Source organism: Anabrus simplex, chromosome 11 (genome assembly GCF_040414725.1).
Source record: "Anabrus simplex isolate iqAnaSimp1 chromosome 11, ASM4041472v1, whole genome shotgun sequence".
NCBI lineage: Eukaryota > Metazoa > Arthropoda > Insecta > Orthoptera > Tettigoniidae > Anabrus > Anabrus simplex.
Genome location: NC_090275.1, coordinates 25492850 through 25509105, shown reverse-complemented (window position 1 = coordinate 25509105; position 16256 = coordinate 25492850). Strand labels below are relative to the sequence as shown.

Here is a 16256-nt window from a genome sequence, read left to right as displayed (position 1 = left end):
AATGGAATACATATTTGTATACGCATACGTATACTATCATAAACATGAATTTTGGACATTCATATGAAGAATATTTTTAAAGTTCATGAGTATTCAATGTTGTGCTTGAACTTTCCTTTTGGCATTTAATTATTTCAATAATTAAGGTTTCTTAAATGTCCATTTCTTTTCAATTTTTGAGATAATGTTATTATCATTTTTAATATTTGATTTTCTTGTTTTATGTTAGTATGATTCGGGGTTATTTTGTGAATAAACTCATCCTACCCCATATTATTGTTTTTCATTCGAGTTATACCTCCCTTTCCTGTCATTTACTTATAATTAAATGAGAAACTTCGACTTTTAGACTTGACCATCGACAACCAACCCACTTCTATGCCCAAATCTGAGTTAGTCGGATGTTTATACAGGAATGGAGGCATCGTCCTAGAGGGTTACTACCCTTTAAATACATACCCATATATCACATATTATGAAAAATTTTATTTTATTAATTCATTGATGATTTAACTATCTCTACAACCTGTCCAAGTGCCTCCTCAGCCTTGGTGCAAATTTTGGTACTGATCAGTGGAGGCCTGCACAAAACAAACAAACCTTTGATTTTATAGATATGTATAAGTGAGAATGGACAGATAGTATTTCTCATATTTTTATGTAAAAGTCAACTGTATAGCTACCTTAAACCTCTTGTCCTGCAGCACCTTTTTGATGGCTACCATTTCTCCCGTGTCGCAGAGTTTGGCTTGGTACACGACGCCAAAGCTGCCATTACCTATCACTTTAGTATCTGTGTAGGACACCTCCTGAGGCCGGTCTGGGCCCTGGCCCGGGGTTGCGACCACTGTCGTCACCTTACTGCCATCCTTGCCTGAGGACAACAAAAAGATCCCAATAACCAAAAGTACAAAATAAGATGCAAATAACACTGTCAAGATAAGTTATGAAATATTGTAGAAAGTTAGTAAGAAATTAATCTTCACTGGTGGATGAATACAGAAAAAGACTTTGTTTTGAAGCAATAACATTAAAAAAATTACAATAGTCAATTTTCAAATATGGTAACTGCACTGATTTTTCTAAATCAATGGTAGATTTCAAGAAAGTGAAAGAAAACTAAAAAAGACATGCTCTTGCATTCTCTCTCTTCCTTCAACTCTTACCCAGCTCTTTTTTTCCTTTTTATTTCCCCCCCCCCCATGTAAAATGCTGCACAAAATCATACAGGTTTTTGGCAATAATGAGGAGCTTAGCAATTGTGGCCTTTAATAAGGGTATATGCTTGGTGTAAAAGTGGGAAATCACAGAAAACCACATTTAGATCTAACATAAAGAAATAAATGAACTGGATTAAAGCCACTATATATATATATATTTAATAATAAAGCCAAGCTTTCAGCCAAATTGCATTGGCCTTCATCAGCGCATGTGAAGTTTTGCTTCCGACAGTGAGCAAAGAAATTCTCTGAAGGAACGTGGAAGTCATGCCCGTACTGTCCACGACTTGCCCCACTAACTGAACTCAAGGATCGTGGCGCTGTGCTGTGGTGGTTGGGAGGGAAGTTACTGATTCACCACCCTCTGTCGACAGTTTGAGTGCGTCCCGCTGTGCCATGATGGTGTTATGCATGTATTTCTGCAGTACATATCTCCATGTACAGGGTGGCGCACAATAAGTCACCCGATTGAATCTTGATCCTACAAGTATACTATTGGGGCAGTAGCTTTCAAATTGTGCGCCAAAGTCGTGCAGTTCATGGAATTACTCCAGATGTCATTACGAGTTCATCGCTTCCGTTTTGAGTCCGCCATTTCAGTGTGCCGTGATGGCGGACAAAGAACAGTTGACCGTCGCACAAAAGACGAAGACTGTGTTACTGTGCACGGCGATGAACAGTGTTACATTGACACAGAGAAGGTTTCGTGCTCATTTCGGCACACAGTGGACTCCCAGCCCACAGACAATATGCAGATTACATCACAAATTTGCAGGTACTGGATCTGTTTTGGAGTGTAAACGGCCACATGCACGTACCGTGCGTTCACCGCAAAACATCGAAGCAGTTCGAGTAGCTTTGACTAGTAGTCCAAGTAAATTGACAAGAAGAGCCAGTTGGGAATTTCAGGCCGATCTGTACAAAGAATTATTCAAACCGATCTTCGCTTGTATCCATACAAGATGACTGTGGCGCATAAGCTTACTGCGAGAGATAAGGAGCGGAGGCTACAGTTTGCAAGGTGGGCGATCGAGCAAGACCAAGAGGCAGTGCTACACAACACATGGTTTCTGGACGAAGCTTATTTTTAAGTGAACGGTGTTGTGAACGAACAGAACGTTCGATTTTGGGCACGTTAACCTCCGCGAATAATCTGCACGAACGACACCTATGGGGAGAAAGTGCGCATGTGGGTCGCGATGTCGAGCCATGGAATCATCGGTCCGTTTTTCTTCAATGCTACAGTAACCGGTGAACGCTATTTAGACAGGCTGCGAAACCAGACTTTTCCTCAACTCATGGCCACAGGTCTTCCATTGCACACACAATGGTTAATGCAGGATGGAGCACACTCCCATACTGCCAACGTTGTGCGTGATTTCCTACACGAAAGACTTGGCCTTAGGGTATTGTCAAACAGATTTCCAGAACGCTATGAAGAAGGAGGAATGTGGCCGCCTCACAGCCCGGACATTAACCCATGTGACTTCTTCCTTTGGGGGTTCTTTTTAGATGTGTACCAACCGAAAACCCGAAAATGCACTGCAACTTAGGGCCACCATTGTGGAGTTATGCCACGCCATTCCAGAAGATTTTTGTCGGAGAGTCGTCACAAATGCACGTGTGTGACTTGAAGAAATTGTAAAGCAAAACGGCAGTCATATTGAACATGTGATTCATTAGATTGTATTTCCAAGCTGTATTCTTTACTTCTAAGTCAATAAATTACAAATCTTGTCAACAACAAATGGGTTATTCATGAAACAAATCAGGTGACTTATCGTGCGCCACCCTGTATTTGATAACTTGAAGCCGTCTTCCCTGTTGATGTTATTTGGGTGCAGCTCTATCTCTATGGCTTCCCTCACAAGACGAGCATAGGTCTTTTATAGGAGTGATGACCTTCGCCTGGTCAAAGAGGATTTCATGGTCTGTATTGTAGAAATGTTCTGCTATGGCAGACTGGCTTATAGCGTTCTTCGTGGAAGATGAAAGAGCGACATTTTTTACCGACCCTGGTGCTAACAAGCCTTTTCGTTCATATGTTGGCATGCCACTGGGGTTTTAGGGGGACATATGCCAAGTGTGCCAAAAGAGGTTTAGAACATAACATATGAGTGGAGGACTTAAAGAATGCCCAGAATAATGCACAAGATGGAAGTGGATGGTTAGAGGCTGAGGGGACAGATGGCTAAAGGGAGTGAAGAAGAAGAGAACTGTCCATGGAGAGCTAGCAGAATGACAAGAAAATATGGAGAGGCTTATATTTCAAACAGACTCAGGCAGTGGCTGGAAACTATGCCAAAGGATGATGATTATTTATTGTGTGACTTTGATATCACATGATAAATTTTGCAGCTTACACATTCTTGGTGTGCTAGTTACCAAATGTTGAACCCAAATGGGCACACTAAGGCGAAATGCTGGCAACCACGAACGAGTTAGCCCGGAAACTTTTATTTGCAATAATAGACCATTTATATTGGAATCATGAATTTAATTGGAATTATGAATTTAATCATTCAGGACAAATATTTCAGTTTGCCTATGGGAATGAAAATCTACATAATCGTATGACTTTTACATGCAGAACTACAGTATTTATACCAGACTGAAAGATGACAAAAATTACTTCATAAAATTATATACATATGACAAGAAACAACAACATATCTATATTCTTGCATCCAAACTATCCAGCTACGGTATCACAGAAGGTGTGGCTTGAACAAAGTCCAATGGATCACCTTCATAGCAGGGAAAGAGCACCACAGTCATAAAGGGGAGGGCGGGGGACTTTGCCCCGTCTGAACAAGGACTCAATGCAGATTCCGGTATTTGTGTGGATCCCATCTAGAGCGAACAATGTCCTCCTTGGGAGATGAAATCCTGGAAAAGAGCTGTTGTTGCTGAGCAGAAGGTCCTTTCCATTCATTCATTGGATTTAAGTGATCCTCAGTTAGTTCTTGGACATAAACAATGGGTGGATGTCTGGACTTCAGTCGCCCTTCCGAAGGTATAGGATGACGTGAATGGGGAGGTCTAGATTAGTCTAGATCTTGTAATATTCTCCGACAAGAGCAGCTTTTCTCTGCAGGGTATTATTGAGCTGGGTATTATCAATTAGATCCATGTGAGGACTGTTTAGCCATATTGGGGTGCAGTATTGAGGCATAAGCGAAGACCTCATAGCAGAGCACCTTAGCATTTCTGCAGAGGCGCCCCACGATGTACCACAAACTTTTCGAGGATGTTGTTGTGACCTTATACTTTAGCTGCTATATTTTCAAGGTGTTTCCTGACGGAAAGGGTGTGATCCAAGGTTACTCCGAAGTATTTAGGAAAATTACTTTTCCTGATGATTGTTCCTCTAACGGGAAGTTGAATTACATTGTTTGCCATCTCTTATTGAGATGGGGTACACTGTTGCTCATGCCTACAAAAATTACCTATAAATTACTAACCTGGCTGCAGTTGCCAGATGTCAATTTAAGATAAGATTTTGAAGCTCAACCAGGATCTCTCTCCTTTACAACATTTTTGAAATTTATTTCAGTACATATCGACTCAGCGTATTTCTGTACCTTATTTATTTTTATTTCTGTGTATTCTTCGCATTTTTCATTCGTCCGGAACTTCCTGAACACATGGAAAAACGGGCCCCAGGAAATCTTGTAGCACGCTTGCGAGCGGTTGGTGCCAGGCCCCAAGAAATCTCATTTTATACACCTCACGTTTCCTTGTCACTGCAACAATCTGGTAGTGAGATTACAACAAAACGGTGTAGTCATGGAAAATATACCATAGGGCAGCTATTGCTGCATCTTTCTTTCTTTCTTTCTTACTATCTTCATGTAGTTAACAAACATAATATCTTTACATCTGTCTACAGGTGTTTATTTTTAACAATTCCTGGGAAATGCAGTTACTTAATGGGCAGTTGATTCTTTAATGGGATTTCATTCTGCTATATAAGTGACAACGCAGATTACTGACCCATGAACAGGGCACACCAAATCTACCCATGCATTCTCTATACGTTGGATGTCATACATATATATCCTATCCAGTATGCTTCATATTTATACTATATATAAATTGGAGTTGTGATCACATGTAGAAGCAATCTGTTAGGCCATCAGCCCAGAGGGTGGTTAGAAGCTAGTTTTCTTAATATTACTTCCTTGGAAGCATACAGTCTGTAATCTACAGGGACAATTTCCTTATTTCTACTTTATGAGACATACAAAGTTGTCTTTTGATTCCAATGAAGTCTTTATAGGTAGCCAATGGATTTCCACCTAACATCAGAAGCACAGATTCCTCAACCTTACAGTCTTAACTATGCCAATAAAGACATTTATCTATCTATCAAACAAGTTATGAAACTGCTTAATAAACTCTCAAATGCTTGAAGACTGAATGGCATGTTAAAGTAGAATGAATATACCTATATGACAAATAAATAATGTCCCAATGTCAATTATGAATGAAGAGCAATTGAGTGTTTGAGTGTCTGATTGGCACTGTACCAGCTAGCTTTTCTTGGCACAAGTACAACAATGTTGGAATGGTCCAAATTCTAATTCCAGTAACATGGTAAGAAACTATTCTACCAATCACACATATCTTTCACCAGAACACGAGAAAAGTGATCGTAGGTTATGCACGCGCACGCACAAACACACTCTTCATTAAAGACTGTTACCCCTCTCAGCATTCGGTCTCTAAGCCTCTGTGAATATTAACCAAGCTTCTCCATAATCCTCTATTTGCAACTACCTCCATTGCCTTGTTTAAGTCTATACCTCTAATAAATCACTAAAAACAGAGTCCATTGTTCGACTCTTCCAACCCCCTCACACAACTCCACCAATGAAGCCGGTTTATAGGCACAGCTTCTCTCCCTCTCTCTCTCTCACACACACGTGCACGCAGAGAGAGAGAGTGTGCGCGCGTTCATTTCCAACTGAACTTTTATCTGCACCAGCAATCATTCTCACTGCCTTCATGTGCTAATCTGAGTTCACCCAGCTTTCTCACAGGTACACAGAAAGTCAGACCAAAAACAGGCTGATGTGAAAATAATTTAGTCCAAGAACTTACTCCTTATTTTTACAGAATGCTGCTGATCAGAACAGTCAACTCACTGCATTAGATTTTTTACACTGTGATTCAACTTCACTTACTACACTATCAACCTGGGAGAATACGCATCCAAAGTAACTTATCTGAAATGATCACCTATTTCAGTTTTGCATTTCCTGCTCAACATTCAATCTTCTTAGGATGAAAACAGAAACGTGCTTGTCAAGGACTAGGAAAAAGGAAAAGGGATGCATAAGAATTGGGATTGATGTAGAGACAGTCTATCTATATGAACACGGCAGTGTATAAGGACCTGGAGATTGCCCTTGTCCTTTTGTGTTTTCATGCCTGTCCTTGCTTTTTATTTGTATTGCTCCCTCTTCCCACACTGATCTATCATTCTGTTTAACCGATTACGATTTCATTCTGTTGTCTTCACTCACTCTAGTGAAGGTTCTGCAAAGTTTCCTAATCACTACCTTAATGGAGCCAATAATTACAATTCTTCTACCTCAAAAGGAACACCACCACCACCACCACCACCACCACCACCACCACCACCACCACCACCACCACCACCACTACTGAATTACTACTTTTACTCACAGAATGCCTTGGAGGACAGTTGCCAGATCTTAAACAAATTCATAAGGCCACACACGGCAGCCTTTTGACAGTTAAATGTCAAATCAACAGCCCTGATTAAAATATTTACAAGCAGATAGATTGCAAAATAGAACAGGAACCTAATAACTTTTCCCACCATTCCATCTTCCAAACCAAATCAACAAACCTGAACTCAACTGACCAAGTCTTAACCTTACAGAGATTACAAGAAAACTGAATTTTCAGCAGATGAAGTGCAGGGCATTACAAGTAATCTTATCTCCTGTGTCAAGAAAGATAAGGAATAGTGAAGGATGACAGATGAACAAAGTTTTCACAGTAATATTTACCCCTAATTACAGTATGTCATAAAATACTAGGGAAATCTATGTGGGTGGAGGTTCTTATTACAAGAGTGTATTCAGGAGTGTCAAAACATTTAGTACCAGTAAATAAGGGCTCTTCATGCAAGATTATAAACATACTATCCACCACATCAGCAAGCAAAGCAAGCTTTTAGTTTTACATGACTGCTGAAATTATAATAGCAATGCGACATCCAGTTTTATGTGGAACACTGGGACATCACTTTTCATTTCAAAAATCCCATATGCAATGGGCAGAATTCAAACATCGGCCACCTTGTTGAGAAGCCAGCAACTGTCCTACTCAGTTATCATGCCCCCCAATCAGAACTCTTCCCCTTGGGGTGATTACAGTGTATTTTTCCTGAAAGTAATTAACACTACTAATGTCACTGAAGTTTTTGTTCTTTAATTGGGATAAAAAAATGTGACATTCATGTTAGAGGGATTGCTGCAAGAAGGTTGATGAACAGGTTGAGTAGTCGAAAGCATGGTTCCTTTTCATCAAATATTATAATCCTGTTGTATTTAGTCTGCCCTTAGGTAGCAGTTGATGGTTTAAAGAAAATCAGGTTAAACAAAGAGGTCCTTTTCCAATGGTATATGAGGTCGCGGAGCACCTAGCCTTATTTGGGACTGGACTGTTAAGGCAAGATCATTCTTCCTGTCGCCACACGCAGCACGCTGGACCTATTGCAAGTTCCATTCTAAGTCTTCAGGATTCGAACCCGAGACACTCAGATTGGGAGCCGATCTGCAAACAAGAAGCCTTTTGCTGTTCAGGGGTGGTAATATTACATCGAGCGACTTGGCTGCACGATAAGACCCAAGTAACTGTACGCTTGCATTCGGGAGATGGTGGGTTCGCATCCCATCACCGGCAGCTCTGAAAATAGTACTCTATGGTTTCCCATTTCCACACCAGGCCATGCCCGCTTCCTTCGCATTTCTAACCCTTTCCTATCCCACCGTCACGGAAAACTTATTCTGAGTTAACGTGATCAGTTCAGTTACTATGCTTGACTAAATGGGTAGCCAATATTCGAAATCTGGCGTACCTTTCGATCTTCTCCTCCCTACACTTCTCGGACTTCCCGTGATAACATCTGACAGATTTTGTAGAGAACTTCTTTTACCTCGATTAGCTGAAGACCGAACAATAATACGCTGACGTGATCCCATAATAGGCAGTGATGCTCCGCAGGTTCATTAATGCTTCGATCACTCCAGATTAGGAATCTGAACGTTTCTCTGACTACGATCTCAAGGCAAGGAGGAATCATAACAATGACCTTACGTCCGATAAAGATTGCTGGAAGCTATGGAAACCGAAGAAGCAGGCTTACTTCTCGAAAGTTGTTCTAACCTCGTAAGAATGGAGCCGAGGTAGTTAAACATAAAACTTCAAAGCTAATGTCGACTTCCTGGTTCTTTTGGTCGTTAGTAGGTGACATGTGACGACGATCCGTTAGGTATCTTACTATTTGCGCCACCCTCCGGCCGCATGCCGTAGTAGTAACAGTATGGCATGTATTTGCAGGGGCAAAAAGGAACAACGGACATCGATTCTAGTTTTGAACACATTTCTGAAAGCCCAAACTATAACACTTCATTTTTAGCTCGTAAACCCAAGGAAACGCAAGTGCCCGAAGAAGCACTGAAGTTTAGGATACACATGATTAGTCCTACCGTTTCAGGAAGAAAATGCATCGATTATGGAATGATGGGAGGAAAGATACGTATTTTCAATTTGATTATTCTTCCTCAAACTTCTGAGGCTGCCAAAAGGTGACAAAGAATTCCGATAAAGTTCTCGGTGATGATTCTGCCGCCAACTCTAAGACCGTGGACTACTTCGTACACTGAGTACCCTATTTCCCGCAGCGCATCAGTCATAGACGATCGGATGGCCCATTTAAGTACTGTACATATTTTCTCTAAAGATGATGGAGGAAATAGAATCAAGGAACGCTAGAGTGGCGAGTTCGTAGCTGCAACAATGGTATTGATATAATTGCATTCTTTGTGCAGATTAGGTTAGGTAAACTGCACGTACCTCAACTGTGAAAACATTAGCCAAAGGCTTTTTGAAAAATTAAATAGGGAAAACACATTTTGAATGAACAAAAATTGGAGTACAAATGTTATCACATTGTTGTTATGTTATTCACACTACTCCGACATTTTTAAAGGAAAGAAATATAAGGTGCCAAAAATGATCTGTATAATTCCAACATAACCTTACCCATTGATGCTGAGAGACATGTTGCTTTTATCTCAAAGTAAAATCTTTACCTACTGATCTACACTAGTGAAGGTGCACCTTGCGAAACTCCCGTCTCAACCTCCACCAAAACGCCCGGTATAGAGGGAGACTTTCCCTACCAACACACGGTACGTGTTTGATTTCCCATGCATACAGCATGACACAAGCATCTCTCTTGCGAGTCCATAATCGGTCATAAAATGACAAAATACTAGTACGTACAACATAACCAAGTATCAAATAAACAGCATTTGGACTTTTCTTAAAATTGACCAACATTACACGAGATATTAAAAATGTCAGCATGTTTTGTTTAATGAACTCATTAACCACGAATACCGTACAGAGAAAGCGGCAGGTCACTTGTTGAAGTTTTACTATGAGAATAAATGGGAGATGTCACGTTAGAATTTGTTCGTAATTCTAAAAATGTACAAAAGGGTGATGTGTAAATTTAGTCATTGTACCCGTGTAGACTGCACATAGGTCAAGTAGCACTGCGCAGATGAATGACAAACAGGAACAGAAGGTCCATGTAGCTAGGTTAGTTATTAGGTCATACTAGACCTGATCACATAAGAAAGAGAAAGCAGGCAAAAGTTGGTGTAGCCTCCATAATGGAAAAAATGCGAGGAACTCACCTCAAGATGTTAGTCATGTAATCCGGAGTGCCGAAAATTCTATAGTTTAAAAGTGTGCATTTCATCGATCCTCCAGAGTACCGACAAAGAGGACGTCCAAAGAAACTGTGAAGAGGCGTTATAAACGAGGATATGATCAGTAGACCTCGGGAGTTATAGGTGGGATAGGCTCTCAAATATGGGAGAATAGATTCTAAAATATATTTTAAGCGGCTTCCATTTTACGTATTTTAATAAGCATCTATCAATTGAAATGCAATTTGTATTTTGGTAAATTGATGGTAACTCTTTATGGGGAGACATTAAGCTTATTTCACTCACCTCTTTGCTGCAAGCGTCACAGTATATAATTTTATCACCCGATGTGAAATTGGGAAACTCCTGAAACCACTGTTTATTTAAAGACGACTGCGAAGACACTTTCGGCATAACGCACACACTGAACAAACAGACAACTGAAATGTTCTCAAAGAATGAAATTAAGAGTTGTTTCTAGCAGATCTATGAACACTGTCTCGCGTCACACAGACCAAGGGCGTGTTCACAGCGGGAGGTTCTTGAGGACTTCCAGGGAGTATGGTTTGCAGCTTTTTTTTTTTTTTTTTTTTTTTTTTACAATTTGTTTTTTACGTCGCACCGACACAGATAGGTCTTATGGCGTCGATGTGGTAGGAAAGACTTAGGAGTGGGGAGGAAACGACCGTGGCCTTAATTAAGGTACAGCCCCAGCATTTGCCTGGTGGTTTACAGCTTCTCGCTTTTAAGACTTTGTTTGAAAAACTATTTCAAGAATATACTGTTCAAGATACTGAAAACGCGTCGGCAAATATTTTAGTCTCTCGGAATAAATTAAAATAATTTTTTAATATATTTTGGGATAAACATGGGAATTATAAGGTATATGTAGGTTCTGACGTCAATTTAGGAATTTTTAAGCTCTACAGGACCACCGTTTTTTACCTTATAAATACATGAAACGTGTAAATACAACCTCATTTTAAGTTATCTCTTCAGGAACAATCATGCGCAGAACAGTGGGCCCTGTTATGCGGGACAAACGAGAAAAAAAAAGAAGAGAACAGCACCCAGCAAGGTCAGAAACTGACTGGCAATCGGATGGACGTGGCATATGTCCGCAGTTGATTTTCTACAGCAGTAGTCAAAGCTATTTCTGTTGTACAAGGAATCTGACTTACTCAGCAAGAACAAAACCAAAACACTCAATGGCTGAGATCCCTCATCAGAAAACTACTTGAATGGCCGAAATCTATTCATACATGTTTATTTTACAGTGACGACTAATGTTACTGCAGAAATATTCCAGTCTACAGGCAAAGGATTCTTGAGAACTTTCAAATGGAAATAATAGCCTTACTTGAAACGCTATCGCTGTCTTGTACTTCCTCCGAGATCGCGGATTCGCTTGTATCGGGACTAGAAATCATAAAACAAAGCCGTTCCTCAAGAACTTCATACGTTTTCTTCAGACACAACACAAGGGCAGAACACATCACACTTTTTCATACGTGCACAGACAGACACAATAGGTCATCTTTTCCATATGATTTATCTTCGGAGAAGAAGTGGTCACCAAAGTACCACTTCTTCTCCTGCAATGTTCATTCACAGCAATGAAAGCATGTCTTATTAACATGAGAAGAATGTTTGCACCTCACTTCCATGGAAACACACCTACTAGACCTCAATTGTCATTCTCAGAGACGAAAACAAAAAAGTCTGTTGCACAAACGAAATATACACCGCAGAAGAAAGTTTGGAATATCATGGATTTACTGTAATAATAAAGTTACAATCAGCATCAGAGAGAAAATATTCAGGGAGAGTACCGGCTAACTAAAGTTAAAAGTACAGTAAACTAGACAAGTTGGGATTCGGAATTTATTGGGAGTAGGACCTCCAGAGGTTAGAGGTATCGACGAGTAAACTAATTGTAATTATTATACGACTTAGGGATATTCAAAGGCAGTGGTTGGTATCCGAATGTAGAAGCAGGGCGGCCCTCTCAGAGTTCAATTGGATAAGGAAGGGTATGAGCATAAATATTGTGAATGTTAATAGAAGAGACCCGAGGTTTTATATGGTGGATGATGGGAATTTATAAGAATAATGGATGGATTACGGGGGGGGGGGGGGGGAGGAGGATACAGTAAGGTGCCAAGGTGAACACAGAGAAGAATTTCACATCATGAAATCTTGAAGAAAAAAAAAAAAGAGGTTGATATACAGGAACAGGTCGACTAATCCATAAAACTGAGCACTGCGTATTTCAGGTATAGTCAGTTATTTACTGCTGCAGCATTGTCATGTACGATTGGAACCTGGTGCCGTACACAGTGCACCTCGGGGGAAAAAGCAACATAATATTGCAGGATACCATCTTTGTATACCCAACCCGTTACGGAATTCCATGAATGTGACTTTCTACTTAAAAAATCCCACGAACATTGGCGATTCGAATCCCAGCCAATGCACGTGGGATTTCTGAAATTATAAATCACTTCCTTGTGATTCGGATTCTACGCTATGATAATGAAGTTAAACCATCAAGAACAGAGATTCCCAAACAGGATTTCGCAACGTCATGCCAGAGGTTCCGCGAAAACGGATAAAAATGCATAACATATTATTTTGTAGAGGTCGCTGCACAGTGCACACAAACATCGCAGATGATTCAGCATGTGTTTGCCGATCAAAGTTGGGCCAAGAATCAAATTATTGTGCTTCAAGAGACAAGCCGAAGTCAGACTCTCAGGCTGAACAGTCAGCGTCGAGGCCTTCGGTTCAGAGGGTTAACGGGTTCTATTCCTGGCCGCGCCGGTGAGTTTAGTCGTATCTGGTTAATTCCTCTGACTCGGAGATTGGTTGTTCGTGTTTATCCCAACACATTCATCATATTCACAAACACAACCCACCAGCATTACACTACACTACCAACCACCACAGAAACGTGCAATCGTGAATAAATCCCTCCACATAGGGAGTTAGGAAGGGCATCCGGTAATAAAACACAAGCCTAAATATCAAAATGAGCTGTCAGTTTACCACAGTGATGCATCAAAAGAACCGTTTACCTTTTTAACCAGATATATCTTACAAAAAATGGCAAATTTAATAATGTTTACATTTATTTATTTATTTATTTGAAATGATTTCGTATCAAAATGAAAATACTACCGTTCGCAGGTTTTGTAAGTAGTATTATAAAAATTATATTTTTACATTTGGATTTGTTGCGTGCGGCACCTATGAAGATTATTATATAAACTTTCACCTATCGCTTAGCCCACATATGTGGATTTGTCTCTGTTTTACGGCCGGATGCACTTCCTGACGACAACCGTATGTGAAGGGATGTATTCACTTACGTGTTGGGGTGGTGGTTATTTATTTGTCAGGAGCACTAAAATCGGCTGCATCTAAAAAACAAATGCAACAAAGACTTACATTTTAACAACAACAACAAAACGTTTAAAAAAAAGAAAGCCTAAGGTGGTGGATCTGGGCAGTGTAGGTGACTCGTATCGAGCACAGCACTTGAACATGATGCTACGTTGGTGTGTTGATAGAAGGAATCTAAACAAGGACGACAAACACAGCGGATGAACATCTTATATAGCTGTCGACCAGAAATTAAGGACTTTCAGACAATCCGGTGGTGCGTTCATAAGATGACACTGAGCACGGTATGCAATGAAGACGACGAGATGTCTGTGATGATCCCACATTCACATATCATTGACTCTCCTTAAACTAGTTATGAATGGCCACACTAAGTACTGCCAATTTACAAAGGCCTCTCTTCCTTATGGTGCAGCAGGAGGTCCAGCCCGTTACTCTACATGGGGACCAGGAACACTTAATTCTTACTTTCACTTCCCCAAGTCCAGTCACCTCATGCGGCAGCTGTGTGTAGACCGCTGGATTTGAACACAGGGCTGCGGGCCAGTCGACTCACGACGACTGTTCGTTGGTTCCACTTCATAGATAGTCCAGTAATTCAGTCACATGCGGCTAGCCCCCCCTCCCTTTTTTATAGCTTGGGTGATTTAGGCCAGAAATTTCGTTAAGTCACTAGAGGCAGAACATACACGTTGAATTTCCAAGCAGCTCACAGGTGAGCCGGCCGACGAAAATAATACACGAAAAGGCTGGCTGGGAGATCCCAGGTCGTGTGTGTTACCAGCCCTTCCCTGGAAGTATCGAAAGGGGCTACAACGGGGCTGGCACGTAATATCGCACAATGTTGAATATCGCCATCGAGGAGGTACTCCTTCATACAAAAATGCATGTCTAGTCTGTAATGGTACGTATTTCACGCTCCGGAGACCTATTAAAATAATGCGTAACGGTATGCATAGCCCATTTAATTACTACAGTGTTTATAATAGTAAATTAACGGACAGTTTCTACACAGACGTACATGGGTCTAAAATACTGTAGGTTCAAGTTCTAAACATGAACTAACGACCTCTTGGCAACTTCTAGCATGCCAATAGGCCTGGACATCTTTTGCCAAAGCTACCCGCAGTAGGACTCGACGAAATAATACAACCGGGCAATAGAAACAAAAATCTAGAGTCCACTAAAATACTGTAGTTGAACCCTATTCGAGAGATAAAATAGCATAAAGTAATCTTCCTACATATTTTAAAAACTGATGAATATGAAAACTATGAAATATTTTATTTAAAAAAAATGTGTTCTCTAACCATAAGGCCTAAATAATCACTAAGGCGAAGACTTTTCTTTCTTTTTACAACCTGCTTTACGTCGCACCGACACAGGTAAGTCTTATGGCGACGACGTGAGAGAAAAGGGTTAGGAGTGGGAAGGAAGCGACTGTTGCCTTAAGGTACAGTCCCCTCATTTGCCTGATGTGAAGATGGAAACCACAGAAAACCATCTTCAGGGCTGCTGACAGTGGGATTCGAACACGCTATCTCCCGAATGCAAGCTCACAGATGTGCGCCCTTAAGGGCAGGGCCAACTCGTTCGATAAGATAATTTTTGAGCTTTCTTAAAAAAAAAAAAAAAAGCTACAAATAATCTCGTTAACAACAAAATTCAGAGAATGCATATACCAAGTATTTGAAATGAATTACTAAGCTGTGAATTTTCTCCGGACATCCACTATAGTAAATTGCTTTTGAAATGTCAAGGACCGTGATGCATTAACTCTTCTGCAGTGCCACTCACCGGACCGGCGCGGAAGGGATGGGGTCGTTCGCGAGGAATTATTCAACGAAAAGCAAGGTGGTAGTGGGGGAATACATACGCTAAATCAATATCAAAACCTATTTAGAGTATACTTTCGTTCTATACAGAAATATTAAAAATATGTGGACATGCAACACAACTTATATAACACGATCGCTTATACGTTAACAGCCACAAAAATTAAGTGATTTAGAAACAAGCATTTTTTCAAATTATAGAATATATTTTAGGGAAAACTGTAATTACTTCCAGATCACCTCAACAAATAGAGATTACCGCCGCCGACGAAATACTGTAACGGAAACTAATCGAGTCGAGTACGATTACAGCAATGTAAACAATATTAAGAATATACCACACTATTCAAACATATTTTGACTAAGAGCTGGAGGAACGAAACTGAATTTATTTCTGACATTTAGTTCTACAGGATAAGAAAAAACAGTTGTTTTATTATCTTATTTTTCCGAAGTAATTAACTACTTGCAAAGCGTATGATAATCACGAAGCTCCACCTGCATCCATCTGTACCAGTCTCTTAAACATACATTTTTCCATCTACACCTAGGCCTTTGCCATCAAGGCTCAGGGTGCCCACTATTTTCATATTTGCCTTCCCCGGGCCTTTATCTTGGGCATCCTAATATTCCCATTGCCCTTCTATCTTCCTCTCGGAATAGGTGACCCAAATAGTATTAACCTAAAATTCAAGCACAAATTATTTGGCTGCTAATATATTTACTATCGACGGTAGCAAACAGCGCTCGAAGAGAAGCTGTCCGACTGCTTTTAACAGAAAATTGATTATGCTAACGCAAGGTCTCGGCGACTT

At 40.4% G+C, this 16256-nt stretch overlaps 1 protein-coding gene across 5 annotated transcripts in view; it reads right to left on the bottom strand.

Annotated features, from left to right (window-relative positions):
- Positions 1–16256, bottom strand: part of LOC136883358 (glycogen synthase kinase-3 beta) — a 480420-nt gene that overhangs the window by 196818 nt on the left and 267346 nt on the right. For all 5 annotated transcript variants that reach the window (XM_067155618.2, XM_067155620.2, XM_067155619.2 and 2 more), the window contains one exon: positions 684–874. In XM_067155618.2, coding sequence (XP_067011719.1) covers positions 684–874 — 191 coding nt within the window. The remainder of the gene's footprint in view (positions 1–683; positions 875–16256) is intronic.